General features: G+C 38.3%; 1 protein-coding gene across 1 annotated transcript in view; it reads left to right on the forward strand.

Annotated features, from left to right (window-relative positions):
• Positions 1 to 272: 272 nt before the first annotated feature.
• Positions 273 to 18,390, forward strand: part of DZANK1 (double zinc ribbon and ankyrin repeat domains 1) — a 24,071-nt gene continuing 5,953 nt past the window's right edge. The window contains exons 1-13 of the mRNA XM_010164235.1: positions 273 to 381; positions 1,062 to 1,182; positions 2,335 to 2,452; positions 2,800 to 2,896; positions 3,663 to 3,787; positions 4,355 to 4,440; positions 5,107 to 5,224; positions 6,192 to 6,305; positions 9,153 to 9,245; positions 11,166 to 11,288; positions 12,332 to 12,496; positions 13,125 to 13,353; positions 16,826 to 16,929. Of these exons, the coding sequence (XP_010162537.1) occupies positions 273 to 381; positions 1,062 to 1,182; positions 2,335 to 2,452; positions 2,800 to 2,896; positions 3,663 to 3,787; positions 4,355 to 4,440; positions 5,107 to 5,224; positions 6,192 to 6,305; positions 9,153 to 9,245; positions 11,166 to 11,288; positions 12,332 to 12,496; positions 13,125 to 13,353; positions 16,826 to 16,929 (1,602 nt within the window). The remainder of the gene's footprint in view (positions 382 to 1,061; positions 1,183 to 2,334; positions 2,453 to 2,799; positions 2,897 to 3,662; positions 3,788 to 4,354; positions 4,441 to 5,106; positions 5,225 to 6,191; positions 6,306 to 9,152; positions 9,246 to 11,165; positions 11,289 to 12,331; positions 12,497 to 13,124; positions 13,354 to 16,825; positions 16,930 to 18,390) is intronic.

An 18,390-nucleotide genomic window follows, 5' to 3' on the forward strand; every position in this document is an offset into this window, starting at 1 on the left:
AAGTGCTCATTTCAAGCTTTGTTCGCAGTTCTGACACAGGAGAATAAGTTGGAAGTGTGATGATCCTTCGGATCTCACTCCTTTTCAATGTGAAAATCATGCAAACATTAATAAGAACTAACAGTTTAAAGAAACCAGTTTTTTGGTCTTTTAAGAGAAATGAAGACGAGGAATCACATTAAAAGACTGTATTTCTCAATGCATTATTCTGTTTCAAAAAATTATTGTCTGCCTTTTTGTTTTTCTTTTTTAAAGATCACTGCTGAGAAAAAATGACAGCTGGCTCTGTCTCAGTTCCTCAGGTCATACCACTTCGAATCCCTCTTCCAGGGAAGGCTAAACATGAAATAGACACAAATACTCTTGTAGAAATAAAATCAGGTATGAGTAAGAGCTTTGACTCTATGTAAAACCTTTTTGTATAGCCTGTTAGCCTCTGTACTTTTGTTTGCATTTAATTATGCTTTTTATGAGTGCCCACTTCCTTAATGAACTTATAAAATTAACCAACATGTTTTGATATATCAAGTATACTTGCACTTAATTTTATGCATTCAAACAATGCTATTGACATGTGACTTATTTCATATATGTTAGCAGTCTTAATTGCTTCCAAGATCAAGTTCTTAAGCTGTTTCATTTCACTTTGACTGCAAAACCAGTCCTTGAAAGCAACATGTCCCAGGCTCGCCCCAAGGGTTTTCCTTACAATTTCTGAAATGCCACCTTTTACCGTGGGAAAAACTATCTTTTCTGACATCAGAATGGACAAGCTGTTGCAATGTTTTAATCCAAAACATTGTACAGCTACTTTATAAAGAGAAATATTGCTTATAATGAAATTGTGTTTCATTAGTAACCTGTTTTTCATGGGAGAAAAAGTTTTGGTCCCAAACTTTCGGTCATTCATGGAACTGCTTTGTTTCATTTATGTGAGAAAAAACAAGCACAGTAGTGAGTACTTTGAAGCATAAAGCTTGTTTTTCACTGGTTGAATACAGTTTGGTTAATTACTTTGTGTCTTTCAGATACACCTGAGGTCTCCATTTATTACACTTTAGATGGAAGTAAGCCAGAACTCATTAGGAAAACTGGCTATAGAGAGCATAACACTTTAAAGTATAAGGGTCCTATAATGTTACCAGCTGGGAAAATAATGGTCAAGGCACTGGCAGTTACAAAGTAAGTATCCTATTTTATTTCAGTCGTATTTTGACAAGGGACAAATATCCCAGTCATGGCTTGGAGCCGTGCTGTTTAAAGCACTCCATACCTCACAAACGAGACACGCCTCTTTCCCCAGCCAGTTTGCCATCTAAGTGATCTTCGTGGGTTGCATTGACTTCGGTTTCTCAGTACACTTTTTATCCATGCAGTGTCTGTGTGGATGGGTTATCTTTCAGATGTTTATCTCCTGGGCTGTGGATGTAGGGCAATGATCAGTAGGGGCTGTGGGTGAGAAAGTAATAAAATATACTATACGTAGAACTCACCCTTTTGAGTGTGATCATAAAAAATGCCAACGGAACTAGTATGAAGTTTTCTGGGGTCATTCAATGATTCAGCAAATTTCTAGAAGTTGGTCTTCCCTGGAATCTGTTTAGTTTCTTCTGAAAGAGCACAGAATGCTAAAGCTCACAGCTTAAGTACAATGTTGGGGATTTGTGCTTGTTGTTCCCCACTATTAGTGCCTGCAGGTAGCCTTTGCTTGTGTCTGCACTGGAATATAACACAAACCTAGGCCTGTATATCAATACCTGGATTAACAATTTTTTCCAGTATGTTTTTATTAAGACATTTTCAGGTGGGCTAAATAGGTGCCCTAGAATGATAATAAATCCTAAATTAATGGTTTGGTCATTTACAGCCATTTTAATGTTGCTGTTGTGATTTAATAAATGGTAGAGCATGACAATTGTTATATCAAATAAATAGGATGCTACCTGATGCTTGACTGGGAAAATGAATATGGTATTATGAATGGCAAAGTCTTGTTCTCCTCTAGTTTCTGCAATGCTGGCAAACAGTCTTTGCCCCAGAAAGGAGATACAGGAGTATCAAGAGTTTTACATGTAAAAGATATTGAGGGATTAAAATATTCATACATTTTATTGGTAACTTCTTAGTGTGTACTTTTTAAAAAATATTTTTTAAAATAACAAAACAAGACAATAGTTATTGAGAGTATTGCTCAGAATTATACTTATTAACTGAAATAATGACTAGCAAGCTTGGAAGAGATGTACCAGCAGATGAGCAATATTCATCAGTGATTTACATGTTGCTGTACATGGGTTTGTGGCATGTATATAGCTTTGTGACATTGATTTTCAGGGACTGCAGGGAGAGTACAGTTGTAACAAAAGTATTTCTGGTAGAGTACAAGCAACCAAACATCCTCTTCTCTGTTGAAGACAATGACAAGAATTTCCTGAAAGATAGCACCACACAGGCAAGTTTTAGTAAATTTAACTCCTGCATGAATATAAAATGTTGTATGTATGCTATTACTTAGAGATTAAACTTTGATTGCCTATACTTTTTATATATTTCATTACCTCAGTTTGCCCATCTTTGCTGCCTCAGTCCTTTTTGTAATACTAAAATTTCAGGGGAACAATTTATTTTTCTTCTTCTTCACTGGTCTTCCATTACCAGTTCAGGTCAAATATTTTTAAGATACATTTATCATTTAAGATTTTAAATGCTTGCATTTGAAAATAACAAATAACTATAGTAAGAGAGGATTAGAGCAAAACCAAATATTTCTTTTGGAATTCAAATGGAATTACTTTTTAGGAGAGGGAAGGTGGGATGTTTATTACAAAACCAAAGAAGAATGGAATGAATGTGGAAATCAAGCCTGCCTGGAGTGAAACACCCCAAGATTTTCCAGGTATAGCATTACTTCATAAAACTGAAATAGACTTCTGTCTTAGCTGAAAGCAGGCAGTGTAAGGTTTTCCTCTTACCTCACTGGTAAAATATGGGTAATTTCAAAGCCATCCCAGAAGAAAGAACATCCTTGGGAATTCCAATTTGAATTGCTCAACATTGCAAATAGAGAACAAAAAATAACTTCCATGCATATCACATTGCTTCTTAAAACACATTAAAAAGGCATTCATTTCTCAGCAACATGACAAGGCTCACTCCATATTTCCCTTTGTGCCAGAAAATGCTGTTAAATTGATGGGATTGTAAATCCTTTACGGAGTTATTTACTGATGTTTCTTTGCAGTAAGATTCCAAAATAAATACGCAAAGCAGAAATGAAAGCTTGACCCAGATTTTCTTTATAGATAAAGCCTGTTATTCCATGGTAACACCAATGGGGTGATCAAGAGCAGGGCACTGTATTAATGTTTACTCGTTAATTTACTCTTAGGAGCTCAGGGGTTTTTTTGAGCATGCAGGAAAGAAGAAAACCATAAATAGAGACAAATACAAAAGTAAGCTCTTTCAGAGAGGAATGAGGTTTCTTCTAGTTTAATTTCCTTTAATTCCATGCAGTTTATTTGAACCCGAAATATGGAGGTCAAATACATTTTTAAATATGCTTAGCTATTGGAATTTAAAATGAGAGTACGTAATATTCATGTCAAGATACATGTTAACTGCCTGAAGTGAATGACTGTGGAATAACAGGATTGTAATTTTAGACTTGGAAACAGAAAGAAAGACTACTCACAGGTCGCTGCAAGGACAACAGCTCCTTGCCAGTCATTTGGAAACAACAGAGTACAGAGAGGAATCCATGTCAGCACTACCCATAGAGTCGTTTCAGGTAAGCAAAGGGGTGTTGAGGAAAACTGTAAGAGGCTGTCATCGGAACTGAGCTCTAAAAGAATAAAGATGTGAAGATTTGTCATCATTCTCATATAATCTCTCAGAAATTAATGACTTTGGCTGTATTATACAGTAGTAATTTGAATTTACTGGTAATAACACACTGGAATAGGAGTGCCCAAAACAGTACACAGTTATCAGTAAGGACAAAAACAGGCAAAGCAAATTAACAATGCCTGCAGTCCTACTAGTTATCTTCTAATGCATTACTGAATCTACAATTAGTAAATATAGTTATTGCTATATGTTGACAAGTTGAGATTTAAAACTTCATATTCAGTAATGCTATCTTGGAAGTAAATAGCAAGACATTGCTTTATTTTTATTGGAAGAAGCTGCGGGTCCTTCATGCAGCTAATGGGAGAATCAAGTGTAGAAGATACTCCTTAAAGCAATGCATTTCAGTGCAATTTGTCTCAAGTAACGTCTTTAGCTGATTTTGCTGCTCTTACATGCATTTTACAAATATTCACTGACTAAGGCTAAAGAATTACCTTTATTTCAGTTTGCTAGCTCTTCTGCAGTTACGAGCCGGAAGAGCTTAGCAAGCACACAGGTGGCAAGGATACAGAGGGAAACAGATTTCCTCAAGTAAGTGACTTCTTTTAAAGTATTTGTCCTGGGAAAGTAACTGAGCAATTGCCTTTTGCAACCAAGTTGATAATATGTGGAGCTCTGTAAAAATAAGGAAAGAAAGGACAGACACTGTCTCATAACTGGAGAATATGACTTAGGTAGGGCTTTGAAAATTCTTTCTCTTACATTCAGTTTTATTTACATCTGACCAGAAACAGTTATCATCTATCTTATTATCCTTTTAAAAAAAAAATCTTAATGCCTGTAGGATCAGAGGAGTAGCTGTCTTTTCAAACTAGAGTACAGCCCTCGCTGCTGTAAGTGAAAACTGCTCACTGGAGTAGTCTCACAGAATGTTAATCCATATCAGTATAGAAAGGGTTATGCGATCTACATCAGTGGTTCCCTGTGGGCAGCAGTGAGGCCTGATACAGATTGCACATCAGGAGACTTGACCTCACATGGTGAGGAAGAAAGTATGAGATGCCATAGCAGCCAGAGACCTTTCTACCTTGCAAAGCTGTTCAGAACCTCCCATCATGGATGCTGAGACCACCACAGCTTGGAACCACAACTGAGAAATCAGTGGTGTTATTCCTTTCAAAACAGGTTCTAGATTAATCATTATTATGCAGCAGTACAATACCAAACCAGGCTCAGCAAGTTTGCTCTTATTTTCAGATGCACACACTGTGCTGCACCTCGTCTGTCTGACCCCTTGGCTCACTTCTGTCAGGAATGTGGATCTCCCATCCCACCTGTGCCAGTACGTCGGTTCCCACCCCCTGAAGGAGCGCAGGTCAGCAAAACATCATAACAATCAACAAATCCTCTTTGGAGAAACTAACTTCCTCAGCAAATTACACATTCAACACTAGCAAAACCATTATTCAGTTACACTTGCATTTGGAAAGCTCTGTTCTGATTGTTTTATTTTGGTCAATACCTTTAGCAGTGGACCAGATGGAATTCTTAAATGATGGGCAAAATTAACCATACATGACTTCAAGTGCTGTATATTTTAATAAGGATAACAATGAAAAATTAAATTGTGTTTTATTCACTTGTGCCAGGAAACGTTACCAAATTCAGATTCTTCCTCATCTTGCAACAACAACTACTGCATCTTCAGGACCTGCATATGCATCTTATTCCAGTGCTAACTAGTACATTTAGTTAGTTAGTAACTAGTGCCTAAGTCACAGCTGTAGAAGATCTATCTAGTATGCCTGAAACCTGGCATGTGTGGGCACATGTAAGAGCACCAGGTTTTTACAGTGGTGCCTGTAACTACCTTCTCTAAGCTCTTCCCAAGAGTTAATAACCTGATCTAACAAGTCAATGGTGTTTTGTTTGTTTTTTTTTCCTGTATCATCAGAAAGTTGCCTTGTCCAGGGCAATGCTGTAGTTTCAAGTGATGACTGAGAATATTTACCACCTCTTTAGATTAGGTTCATAATTAGGAGGATTTGAACTACCCGAACACATCTTATAGTAGCATTTTACATTTACTGAAAATTAACTTAGTACCTTTCTGGCATACTTTTAGTAGTCAGTAAAGCATTCTCTTTCCAGTTGTCTTCATATTTTCTAAAAAGCCTTTGACCTTTAACGCTCAATATTGGCATTTGTTGCTGTCCCTTGCGATGTTTCCAGTGACTTTGCTGCTGATGTAGACTCTAACCAGGAAAATATTGAAAATCTCATTATATCCTTAATAGTCTTATTATGGTCCTTAACGTGCTGTGATGTGGCTTTTTCTTCAGATGGCGCCATGTCTTGAATGCAGACATCTCGTGCCAATGAATACACCCACTTGCATTGTATGTGAGTCACCAATAGCTCCACAGCTGCAGCCCCAAACCAACAACTGCATCAAGGTACTTAAGAATAAATATAACAAAATAGAAATTTACCTGCTGGCATGTGTATTTCTAACAGATGACTTCATTACAAATATTTTGATCCAACTTGGGTTTATGTAATTACATTACGACAGCTTTAAGACTTAGTAGGATCAAAACCACCTTGAATAGAAGTAATCATTAAAGGTAAACCACATAAGCTCAGGAAGGCATGCTGAAGAGCACATGATGTTGCAGTCTGAATGACAGCAATGCATGCACTTGTGTTCAGTAGAGAGATATTCTATGATTTTATTATTTATGGCCTTACTATTACTAAGCATTTCATATTTATTAAATATGTTGTCATTAGTCTGCTTACCTCATTTGATTGTAAGTGCTTAGCACAGATTGCTGGCAGGACTGGGGCAGTGGGTATATACCCAAAACGTTAGAGCGCAGTCTTGATCAGTGATCAGAAAGTGCTGGTGGTCTTAACTAGACAAAAATTGCCCTACAAAATACTCCCTTACCTTGGGGTATGGGGACACAAGCAGGGGCCCTCCTCGCTCCACCCCAGTCAGGGGAGAGGGCGTGAGGAGGAGAGGACTGATACTGCATGTCCACAATTGGTTGCAGAGCTGGTGTTGTTAACAAGGTTTTGGTTTCTATGATAGTGGGATCCTGTTTGAGGATCAACATCTCTTTAGGAGAGATGGGATCCTCTTCACAGGGCAAAGGGATCTTGGCTAGCAAGAGAGCTGGGCTAGTAAGAAGGGTTTTAAATGAGAAATGACAGGGGAGGGAGGGTTACCAGCAGCCCTGTGAGGGAGTGATGGACAGGGCTGACAAGCAAAGATTCTTGGGTGATGTGGATGAAAGGTAACAAATAAAAAAACCCAGGGCTTAAGTGAGGTCGCTTCAAGCATTTGCATATAAGCAAGGAAGTGTCTATAAGGCAGCATGATGGGGAAACCCCCCCAGACCCTTCCTGTGAAATCAGCACACTGGGCTCCCTCTCTGAAGCACCTGCACACCAACACAAGCACTATGGGGAGTAAACTCAAAGAATTGGAGGTCTGTGTGCAGTTGCAGGGCTATGATCCGGATGAGACCACAGAGACATGAAGGGATGGCTGGCATGACTGTATGGGTGACATGGTGGTGGGTGTCTGCTGTAGCTCACCTGACCAGGAAGAACCAGTGGATGAGGCCTTCTACAGACAGCTAGAAGTAGGCCCACATTTGTAGATCCTGGTCCTCATGGGGGACTTTAAGTACCCTGATATCTGCTGGAGGAACAAGGCACCAAGGCATAAGCAGTCCAGAGGTTCCTGGAAAGCATTGATGACTATTGCTTGATACAAGTGGTAGAGCAGCCAGTGAGGAAGCATGCTCTGCTGCACCTAACATTTACAGAGAAGGAAGGACTTCTTGGGGATACAAAGATCTGACAAGACAGCCTTAGCAGCAGCGACCACAAGATGGTAGAGATAAGGACCCCAAGAAAAGAAGCAGAGGCAAAAATCAAGATCATGGCCCTGGACTTTAGGGCAGCAGACTTTGGCTTCTTCAGGGAGCTGCATGAAAAAGTCTAATGATATCCTGGGCTGCATTTAGGAAGTGTGGTATCAGCAGGTAAAGGGAGGTGATCCTTCCCCTCTGCTTAGCGCTAGTGAGGCTGTATCTGGAGTACAGTGGCCAGCTCTGGGTTCCCCAGGACAAGAGAGACATGGACATACCAAAGAGAGACCAACAAAGAGCCGCTAAAATGATTAAGGGACCAGAACATCTGGAGAGAGCACGGACTGTTTAGTCTAGGGAAGATAAGGCCTGGGGGAATTTCATTCATGGATATAAATATCTGAAGGAAGGGTGTGTAGAGGTCAGTGCCAGGCTCTTTTCAGTGGTGCCTAGGGATAGGACCAGGGGCAAGAGCACAAATGGAAATACAAGAGATTCCCTCTGAACATCATGAAACACTTTTTTTTACTGTGAGGGTGACTGAGCACTGGCACAGGTTGCCTAGAGAGGTTGTGGAGTCTCCATCCTTGGAGATATTCAAAAGCCATCTGGACATGGTCCTGGGCAACCTGCATTGGGTGGCTCTGCTTGAGCAGGGCAGGCTTGGACCTCCAGAAGTCCCTTCCTACCTCAACCATTCTGTGGTTCTGTAATAATTGCAAGGGAACATTTTTGGAAAGAGAAGGATGCTGAAAGGAAACTATTGACTGAAGACTATCAGATAAGAAAGGAGACTCATCATATGAGGCAGTTATCAGCTTGATGTCAAAGTAGATTATAGACATTGGCCCAAATTTAATGTTTTATGACAACCTTCATGCAGGTGCAAAGACAAATCTGAACTAATTGGTGCCAACAATCAAATTATCAGCATCATCATTCTTTGCCCTGGTAGAAACTCATTTGTTGATAGTGACCATGCTAAGAACTTTTAGGGCACCCTCATGGTATATTTATTTATTCATTATTATTATTGTTGTTGTTGCTGTTATGATTATGATTATTATGACTATTATTATTATTATTAATTTTCCTTGCAGATATTGGACTATCGGTTTTGTGTGAGTGCAGTGACTAAGCAAACCAACACTAATACATAAAAAGATCTGGAGGTATTGATGCTGGATCTTACAAAGGGAACCATAGTTGAAAAAAAAAAATTGGCACCAAGATAAATAGATTTGTGATGACCAGGGAATATGACCTAATGAAAGTCTGAAGCCCACAGCACAGACTTGAAGCATTTCTTCTATCTGCAGGGCTGAACAACCACAGCATTTTCTAATATCAAATCCTCCTTTTATTGTTGTTCACAGTTTTCAAATACTGTGTGAAATGTATTCTTTCTCTGTTTAAAAGGGCAAAGTAATTTGTCAGGCGTGTGGCACGGGAAATCCTCTGCACCATAAATGCTGTGTGACTTGTGAAAGCAGACTGCCTGAAATACAGACGGTAAGGCTTCTTGCATCAATCACACTAGGGTTAATCAAATCAAAGCATAACATTATTTTTCTTTGGAAAACTGAAGTCATATCCCCGTGTCCCTATGTTACAAAAGCAGAGATTCCCTCCCCCATGCCACATTCAAGCCCAGTACTCCCACAGATACTCCATCACAAACGTCCGACTAAACACAAGTGTACCATATACCTTCAGTTTTCTCCTGTGGAGGTCAGGATTGCAAATGCTGTTGCGAAAGCTCAGAAGGCTCTTAGAAAACAGGCAGTCTTGGCTCCAAGGCAGTCTTGTTTGTGTTCAGATTATTTTCAATTGCAATAGAAACCTTGAGTACCTACATCAGGAAGATAATTCTCACAGATTTCAATTATTTTGTGAAAATAAAATATTCTTTTACATTGTTTTTCTTATCTCCATTTGCTGCTTCCCCTAGTGCATACAGCTACTATGCTTGTTTTTGGCTGTGACTCTGCACAGAGGTGAGAACAGTAACCATAAGCATTCCCCCTAAGATTGCTGTCTGCTTCAACCCCCCATTTAGCTTGCTCACTTGGTTCCTCAGCAGAATTTTACTTTCACTTCTGAAAAGTCATTTATGAAAACCTTATGGTACATTTCCCTTCTCCAGGTTGTGATTGATACAGAAATCAAAGAATAACGATTTGCAGGTTAAAATCTTCTGTTTATACCTGCAAAATCCTGAGTTCTAAACCTGTCAGTAGCTAGAAGCAAAAGTCTCTTGTATAGCCACTGAGGTGACATTTCAAAGTGAATTTCAGAGGGAATCTGTACTTACCTAAGACAAAAATAAGTTTCAATGCTTCGCTGAATGTAGGTATTAATATGCAGCTGCATATGTAGTTAGGCATATGACCTGAATGGTGAGAACTGTAGTAGCTAAGAGAGAAAGTTAAATGCTTCCTGAATTATTATTAATAGTAATCACAGATTTTACTAATAATAGTGATTAATTAGTGGTAACAATAGTAATTCCCAAATAATTAGTAGTTACTACTAATGGTTATTAAATAATTTAGATTGAGAACACATTCAGACATGTGCTCTTGCAAATTTTATCTTCCAAACGAACCCCCAAGTTACATCATTCATATTGCAGTACATGCCAAAGGTGAAAATAGGGCTGTTTTGTGTTTGCTTACTTGCTGTTGTGGTGTCTGTAATCAAAACAATTTTCCTCAGATTCTGTTCCTTATTCATATTCCTGACTTGCAGAGAAAATAAACTGCATAAGCCCTGAGGCAAAACCTAACAAAACACTTTAAGACCTATTTGTCCCAACCAGGATCTATAACCAAACTCTATAAGTTTTAGGTGGAAAATCTGTTTTGTTTTGCATACACATGCAAGTTAATTGTAGTAGGAACACTAGGTAATATATAACTTGTATGAGGTAAAAGACTGCAAAAAAAGTATTTGTGTGACAAATATCAAACTGAGAGAAAACTCTTTGTCTGAACACACTCTCCCTGCCATACTACTAAAGAAAGATACAAAGAAAAATAGCATTGTGTTTTGGATTTGAAAATATAAGTTTTTCAGCAGAGAAACCTCCCTCTTAACTTTGAGTGTGCTTATACATGGGACCATATTGATAAATATTCAAGGCAAAAGGGCATCATTGATAAGAGAATATTATTTTTTTATGCTTAGTTCTGCTAAAAATATTTAAAAATTAATTAATGCCACACTTTACTGTGGTTTTGTAATGAAAAAAATTACAGGTTAGATCCACGTCAGTCTGTTGCTTACTCTAAGTTGAAATAATTCTTTTAGGCTGAATATTGCTTTATGCTATCAAGGTAGCTTGCTTACCTCTTTCCCCTTATTTGGCTTGTGAACTTTTCTTCATAAGAAGTATTTTCTCCCTATTTTTTTTGTTTGTTTGTTTTTTAGCCCATGTTTGGAGGAGACACTGCCCCGCCTTACTACAGCCAGCAAAGAAAGACAGTTTCATGCTCAAAGTGCAATCGTGTTAACCAATGTGATGCCCGTTTCTGTGACTGGTGTGGAGCCAAGGCACGTGCTCTCGGTATTTGTGTTGACATATCTGTTTTTACTTATCTGTGACATGCAGCAATTACAAACTTCTCTCTGCAAAACTCTTGTCAGTTAGTACACAGCTTATTATTATTATCAAAATACTTGCTCAGAGCGCACAGGATTATGTAAAGGCTTAGATTACATCCTGACCTCACATTGGTCAGTGACTTAAGGGTTTAGAGATGGAAACAAATACCCATGGGTCAATGAGCATCAGCTCGTTGCATCAGTTGAGATGCAACAGACGTGTACTGTGACAAAGTAACTTATCCATCAAAGGTTAAAGTGTAGGTTAATGTCATGCAAGTTTTCCCATATCTACTCTGGGCTATGATCACCTATACAGGCAATTGCCAGGGATGAGATGATGCATGCAATTTTTTGGCTGAAGGCCTCATTAACTTCAGTAAAGACAAGTACTTAACTGCTGCCCAGTAGAGCTTTTGCATGGTACAATCAATGTAAACAATTTCTCCTGGCATATATTTTTATAGGTACACTGTTTCAATCTAAGATCACACTCAAGGAGAATGGTTTTGTTTTTTTTTTTTTCCTCTGAGCTGAGTCTACATAAAGTTTGAAACACATCCCTATATGCATACATAACCATTGGTCCTGTACTGTACAAGGGGACTTGGGGGGTGGTAATGTTAGAATTGAACTGGAAATAATTGCAGTCAATATTCAGTATCAGAGCACCAGACTAATAATTAGAGGGTTTTGCCAAAGAAAATAAGTATTTTTGAAAGTATATGTTAAAAAAAAAAAACCCAAAACCCAAAATTGTAGATCTGTCTGGAAAAGTGTTTGCCTCCATAGAATAGTGCTGAGATTTCTGAAGATTTACTGTCTTGCATCTGCCAGTGTGTTAGCAGTCTGGTATCCTGGTTAATATTTTTAATCTAATAGCTTTAGCTAGTGCTGCTTTACTTCCTTTAAATTCATGCCACTGCTTTTGTCATTCATGAACAACACATCATATGTTTCTGTAGTGACAAGTGTTTCATTGAACTTTCCAGCCTGGACCTCCTCCATCCTACTTTACTTGTTTCAAGTGTGGTGCAAGCAACCATCCATACGCTCGCTTCTGTGGGTCCTGCGGTGTTTACATAGAGCCCCCATCAAGGGTGGGTTCTCAGAATGACCTTCTCACGGATGCTGGGGATTCAATGGGGTTTTCTGAGGTAAGACTGTATTACAAAGCCAGGTTTGAACACAGCTAAAAGGCTCACCCACTGCCGGTATAGATCAGGACAACTCCATTCGTTTCCTCTTTGAGACAACGTCGTGGTCTGTGACCATGCTGACTGAGGGCAAAACCGAGGATATGTTTATGCATTCCTGAGAAATGCATTCTGCTGAAAAATAGCCTCAGCCTTATTCTACGTGGCAAAGTGAGAAACAATCAGCTTTTCCAAAGTCTTAGCTCTTTAAATGCTATTCTCTTATTACCTGAGAATTATTTGTGTACTGCTGATACAAGGTACTCTTTCATGCATATGTAACACTGCTTTGAAAACTCTGTTTTAAGAAAGACTGTAATACTTAGCACGTCCAGCTTTTGTCCTACAAAAGCCTATGTGTCATTCTACTGGCAATCATGAGTAGTTTTGGTTTTGCTTTAATATTTGTGATAAGTTGCATCATTGTTGGAGACTGATAATTAAAATAAAGAATTGTTGATGATTATTCCCACTAGCTTTTTCATTCCTTTACAATTCTGTATACTGATTTAGTTAATTTCTGCTTGTAAGCCATTTAATTATATCTAATTATATTACTTACACTCTTCCTTCCCCTTCACCCCCACAGGCTAAACGATTTCAAGCTCAAGTTGCCTGGCAGCCTCTTCCTATTTCCTTGCCCAAATCAAGAGCAGAACTAAAAGAAAGAGAAGATAAAGGAACCCAAACCATCGGACTCTTTTACCCATCTAGCAAACTGTTGGAAAAGAAGGAGCTTGAGCTGATTTCACAAAAAGAAAATCTGGAAAAGATGAGTGATCATAAGCCTCTCCTGACAGCCATTAGTCCTGGAAAAGGTTAGATTGAGTTCTGATTTTATGTTTTCTAAACAAAGCTGCAATGTATGACTTTGCTTTTTCTTGAACAGCTTAGAGTCTCTGGAATGTGCCATCAGTAGAACACTCATGTACATCTTTAAAAGTTTGTCTTCCCACCAGTCACTTGTAAATGCAGTGCTTTAGAATTCAATCACTGATCTCCATCAATAGCTAAAAGAAAGCCTATCAGCAATATAAAAATTATGGTTACTGACCCCTGTGCAGCCTTACGAATTTGCTAGTAGTTTGATTTACTCTGATCCTATAAGAACAGGGGCAGATGTCCTATATTTGAATTGGAAACCACTGAAAAACCACCCCACCTCCCAGCACTCTCCCCAGCCCCTGCAATGTGAAGCTCAGTTAATACTGTGGTAGTGCCTGCTGGGAGTATCATTAAACAAAATTCTGAGACACAGCGGATCATAGCTCTTGGAAAATATGATGATGTTTGTCCACATGAAGAACTTGTTTGGGGTACTGTTGTGGAATACATTATAGAAGTTTCAGAAGCAAAAGAAACTAATGTAGAGAAAGAGATTCTAATGTAGAGAAAGAGATTCTTAACAGGATTACAAAAGCCAGGGTTAGTAGAAGCCTTGAGAGCTCTTGTAGGCCCCATCTTCCAGCTCTGCAAAGCTACCAGTACATCTACATCACTCATTGCAGAGACCGTCCTCGCACAGACTACTGACTGTATCAGGACCACAGACAATTTTGTTTCACAGTCCCTAATCTGGTCAGTTAGTCCTTTCTGGAATCACTTGACTGTTTGTTGTCATTAAAAAAGTTTGCAATTTCTATAAATTTTAGTTTTACTAAATTTTTAGTTTAAAATTTACTAAAATTTTAGTTTTACTATTCTGGGAAAACTCCAACTTCAGCTTTACAGATCCTAAACCCTTGAAGACAGTCCATCAGTATTAATTAGGGACCTAATAAAGGCCCAATTTTCAAAATTGTCTTTAATCTCACAGGGCAGCCCAGCTGTGCAGTCCAGAGAATAATTTAATAAATTAATTTTAAATCACTACAGCATCAGACCACGGTTACTTTCTTTGATCTGCTTTCCCATCTCTAGCTTTTTCTACAATCAGGGGGTCAACTCCTCAGGACGTCATCAGTTATTTATCTATTGGGTAGAAAAAGTTGCTAATAAATGTTAGAATTTCCTGGTTTGACTCCACGTATAAATATCCAGATGATGCACTTTTTTAAAAAATTATCACTAAGGAAATCTGTTTTCCTACTCCTTTACTGTGTAATGTGGCGGGTGCTCTTAGACATCACCGTAGCAAATACAACACTTGACTCAACATGTCAGGGAGCTTATTTTAGTCAGATAATAAAGGACTGGCCCAGAATAATGCTGAGAGGAAAAAACAAAACAAAACAAAAAAATAACACTGAACATTCCTTTATCTCTATCAGAAGTACAGCTCTTGACTTGTGAGTGAGAATTCCTTTTACTGGGAAAGGTTGAGAAGAAATTCTGAACTGCTTTTGAATGAGGTTAATTTTTATCCATTTAGCAGAGGTAACTTTGTTGAAGTTGCACTGTGCAATGTATTCTCCTTTAGACCCTGCCAAGGACTGAGGAATGTATTTCATTCTATAAATCAACAAATGTCTGTTACAGTCAAGGCTTTCATGCTGTTCCCTTTCCTTGATGCTGAGCTGTACACATGGCTTGAAAATTATATGTATCAACAAGACCATATGCTATCACCCAGAAAAATCTTGTATATATATGCCAAATATGTCCATTATTTCTTCAATTCAAATAGTATCAGACATTTGATATCAGAGTTCTTAAACACAAGTGATTAAGTCAGGGCATTTTTTAATTTCTTGACCTATCAGCCATTAACTAATATTCTTTTCTTTTGCGAAGATTAAAAAAACCAAAACAGTTAGTACCAAACACTAATTCTCTGATTTGTACCGTATGTCTTTTTTTTTTTTGCTGTACTTTCAGTCTGTTTTGAACAGGAGCCAAGTCATTTAACTTTACAGAGAAGCCTCTCCTTTTTGACTGTAAAAAACAGTAAATCAGTCTGATATAGGTGTAAGCAATTACTGACAGCATGACTTCAAGTATTCCATCAGCGCTGCCAAGAATCATTTTAGATGTAATAAAATGTCAAACATGCAAGAATATGTTCCTGTCCATCTGGATTTTTTGAAGTAAAATCTAAGGATCTAGGCTAATTATGAACCAGTTTATTGCAAGTAATAGTGACTCCTCCAGAGGGATCACTCACCAAGTAGTAGTCTATTTTAGACTTTTTAATTACTATTTTCAACTTGTATTAGTTTTTGCCTGTGACACCATGGCAGGGAACAATTTATGTTGCTCTGTGGATCCTTCTTTTTATATTCCTTTAAAGCTGCCTATCAAATAAGACTTGCTGGTTTAGTTTGTCATAGTTTCTACCAGTTTGATCTTGGAAGACTCCTCCAAGCACAAAAACTCTTGTGCACTTGTCTTTTCTTGTAAAATTCAGAACAGCACTTTTCTGCTGACTTGGCTTCTTTTCATTCTTTAGAGCTTCATTTAACATGAAGGGAAGGATAAGGCCAGAGCAACTTCATTGTGTAAGTTAAACAAAGTTACCAAGCCTACACAATTTATTTACAATAAAATAAATCATACTCTGTACTTTCTGTAAGTGTGCTCAAAAATAAAATTAGACAGATCCTGATAATAATCACTTCAGAATGAGAACAAGTCTTTTTGTTTCCTTCTCTGATGAAAACAGAACATTGCTTCAGAAGTGGTTGGAAATAATGCAAAAACTCTAAATGACTTCAGACGAGTTTTGAATCCAGGTGCATTCAGCACCTCATGTTTCATGCCCTGTACCAGCATAAAGGAATGCTGACTCTCTCCTGGAGATTCTGGCAGGCAAAACAGCATGAACACTTAAGCTTTCAATATGCCCTCCCATATATAATTGAAAGCCGTTTATTTGAGGAATAATTTACACAGAACAGAATGCTGTATAGGTTGAGATACTATGTCTGCAGTTTTCAGATTTGGCTTATTGTTACCTGTCAGTGATCTCAAATCAACTAAAACTCAGCTCAATAATGCACAATTGCTTAGTTGTAATATTGTACCTTTTTTTTCTTTATGATCTGGAATACTGTGAGATTCTCCTTCATAGTTTTGATTTCAAAATTCTGAAATATGGTTTTGTTGTGAACAGAAGTGCCCTAAGAATCAATTATAATCTATGGATAAGAAAGTATTCCAACTTTTTTTAAGGTATAACTTCCTTGTCCTTTTCTTGATCAGATGAATTTTCTAAAGAAAAATTCAATTTTTTTTTTCTCTGAGTGAAAATATGCTATCTTTTAAATCATCCATCACATGAGTAGAAGAAATGTTAATCACAATTTTGGGGATTTTTTTTATCTTGCTTTTCCTCCTTCTCTCTTCAATCAGGTTACTGGAGAAAACAGCTGGATCATGTCTGTGCTCACCTTAGAAGCTATGCTCAGAACAACCTTGAATTCAGAGCTCTGGTTGGAGAACCTCGAATGGGAAAGGTAGGAAGGAGCTTGTGAGTAATATATTTCTATGCAGCCTCATGAAAGATTATTGTGTCTGCTAGATAAACACTGGGAAAATAAACGTCCCCCTTTTCTTTATACTTTGACCTGTTTGTGTATGTAATTTGTTTTGTTGTTCCATTTTTTGTTCTGTCTTCTACTGAAGATTTTTTCTGCTTCTTTCCTACGGCAGTTTCTAGTCTCCTCTCACCTCACAGCTATAAGAGAAGCGATAGAAGGCAGAAAGCCCTTGCTCAGATGCTTTTATAGTGTCCCACAGCAGGCAATCAAGAAAAAGAGCAAATCACTGACACCTATGTAGTTGGTCAGTTAAAGAAGCCCTGCTAGAAATGGGATGTAATGATATGCTTGTCTCTGCTCCAGGCTGCATTATACCAGCAGATAGCAGCAATTATCTTTGGCTACATAGTCTACTTCTAGTATAAACTACACCAGTATTATAGGAACAGGGTATTGCTTTTCTTACTGGAGATGCAGGCTTCAGGATGCCACCAAACTGTATTAAAATGATTAAAGGGGTGATAGCAAGAAGGTGGAAACTGGAGGTTCTTCCTAAAGAGTCCTAGAAGATAGGGCTGGTGTGACTAACTAAGAGATAATTTGGTCCCTGTCCTGAGGGAGGCTCAACTCTGCCTAAACTGTTCCTGACAGATGTTTGTCTTGAAGCTTTTCAAACTCACCAACAATGGAGATTTCACAATTGCCCCAGGCAGTCCATTTCTGCACTCAATTATCCTTGCTGTTCAGCTGCATTACCGTATTGCTTTCTTTGGCAACCCTACTTGGTTAAGGAGTTGCATCCCCTCACTCTGCTTCCTAGGTTCTGCCAGCACAACTGCTTCTGGCAATGTCCTGTGGGCTGGATCAGGGACTGATCCAGGCTAAAAATAGCTCTGGGGGGAAAAGAGGGGCATCAGTGATAGTACAAAAGTAGATTGGCAGTGAGCAGCTGGAAGTGGGATGCAGGCAGAGGTAGGGTTGGGAATTTCTTGGAGTGGCATAGCTACTGAAAAGCTTTTTCCCAGTGTCTGACCTAAGTCTCCCTTGTTACAGTTCAAGCTCACCATTTCTTAGCCTGTCCTGACTGATGTGACACACGAGGCAAAAAAACCCCAAATTTTATCATGCAGAAATGATTACAGAAGTGTTCATGAATAAAGGGATTCAGAAATCTAATCGTCATTTGGCAGATTACACTTTTGGGAGGTATGACACTCCATCAGATATTCTGCATCTGAATCCTACACCCACTGAGACCTATATTGGGTCCACCTGTATGTTCAGAAGCTGTAGTACAGCTGTATTACAAGAATAAATATAAAAAAAAATACCTGCTTGGTGGAAACAAAGTATAGATCCACTGCAACTTGTTTCCTTTGCTAGAGGATTCTAAAGGATATGCCTGAAAAATATTAAATTGACTAGAGAAGGCTATTC

Source organism: Antrostomus carolinensis, unplaced genomic scaffold (genome assembly GCF_000700745.2).
Source record: "Antrostomus carolinensis isolate BGI_N321 unplaced genomic scaffold, ASM70074v2 scaffold39083, whole genome shotgun sequence".
NCBI lineage: Eukaryota > Metazoa > Chordata > Aves > Caprimulgiformes > Caprimulgidae > Antrostomus > Antrostomus carolinensis.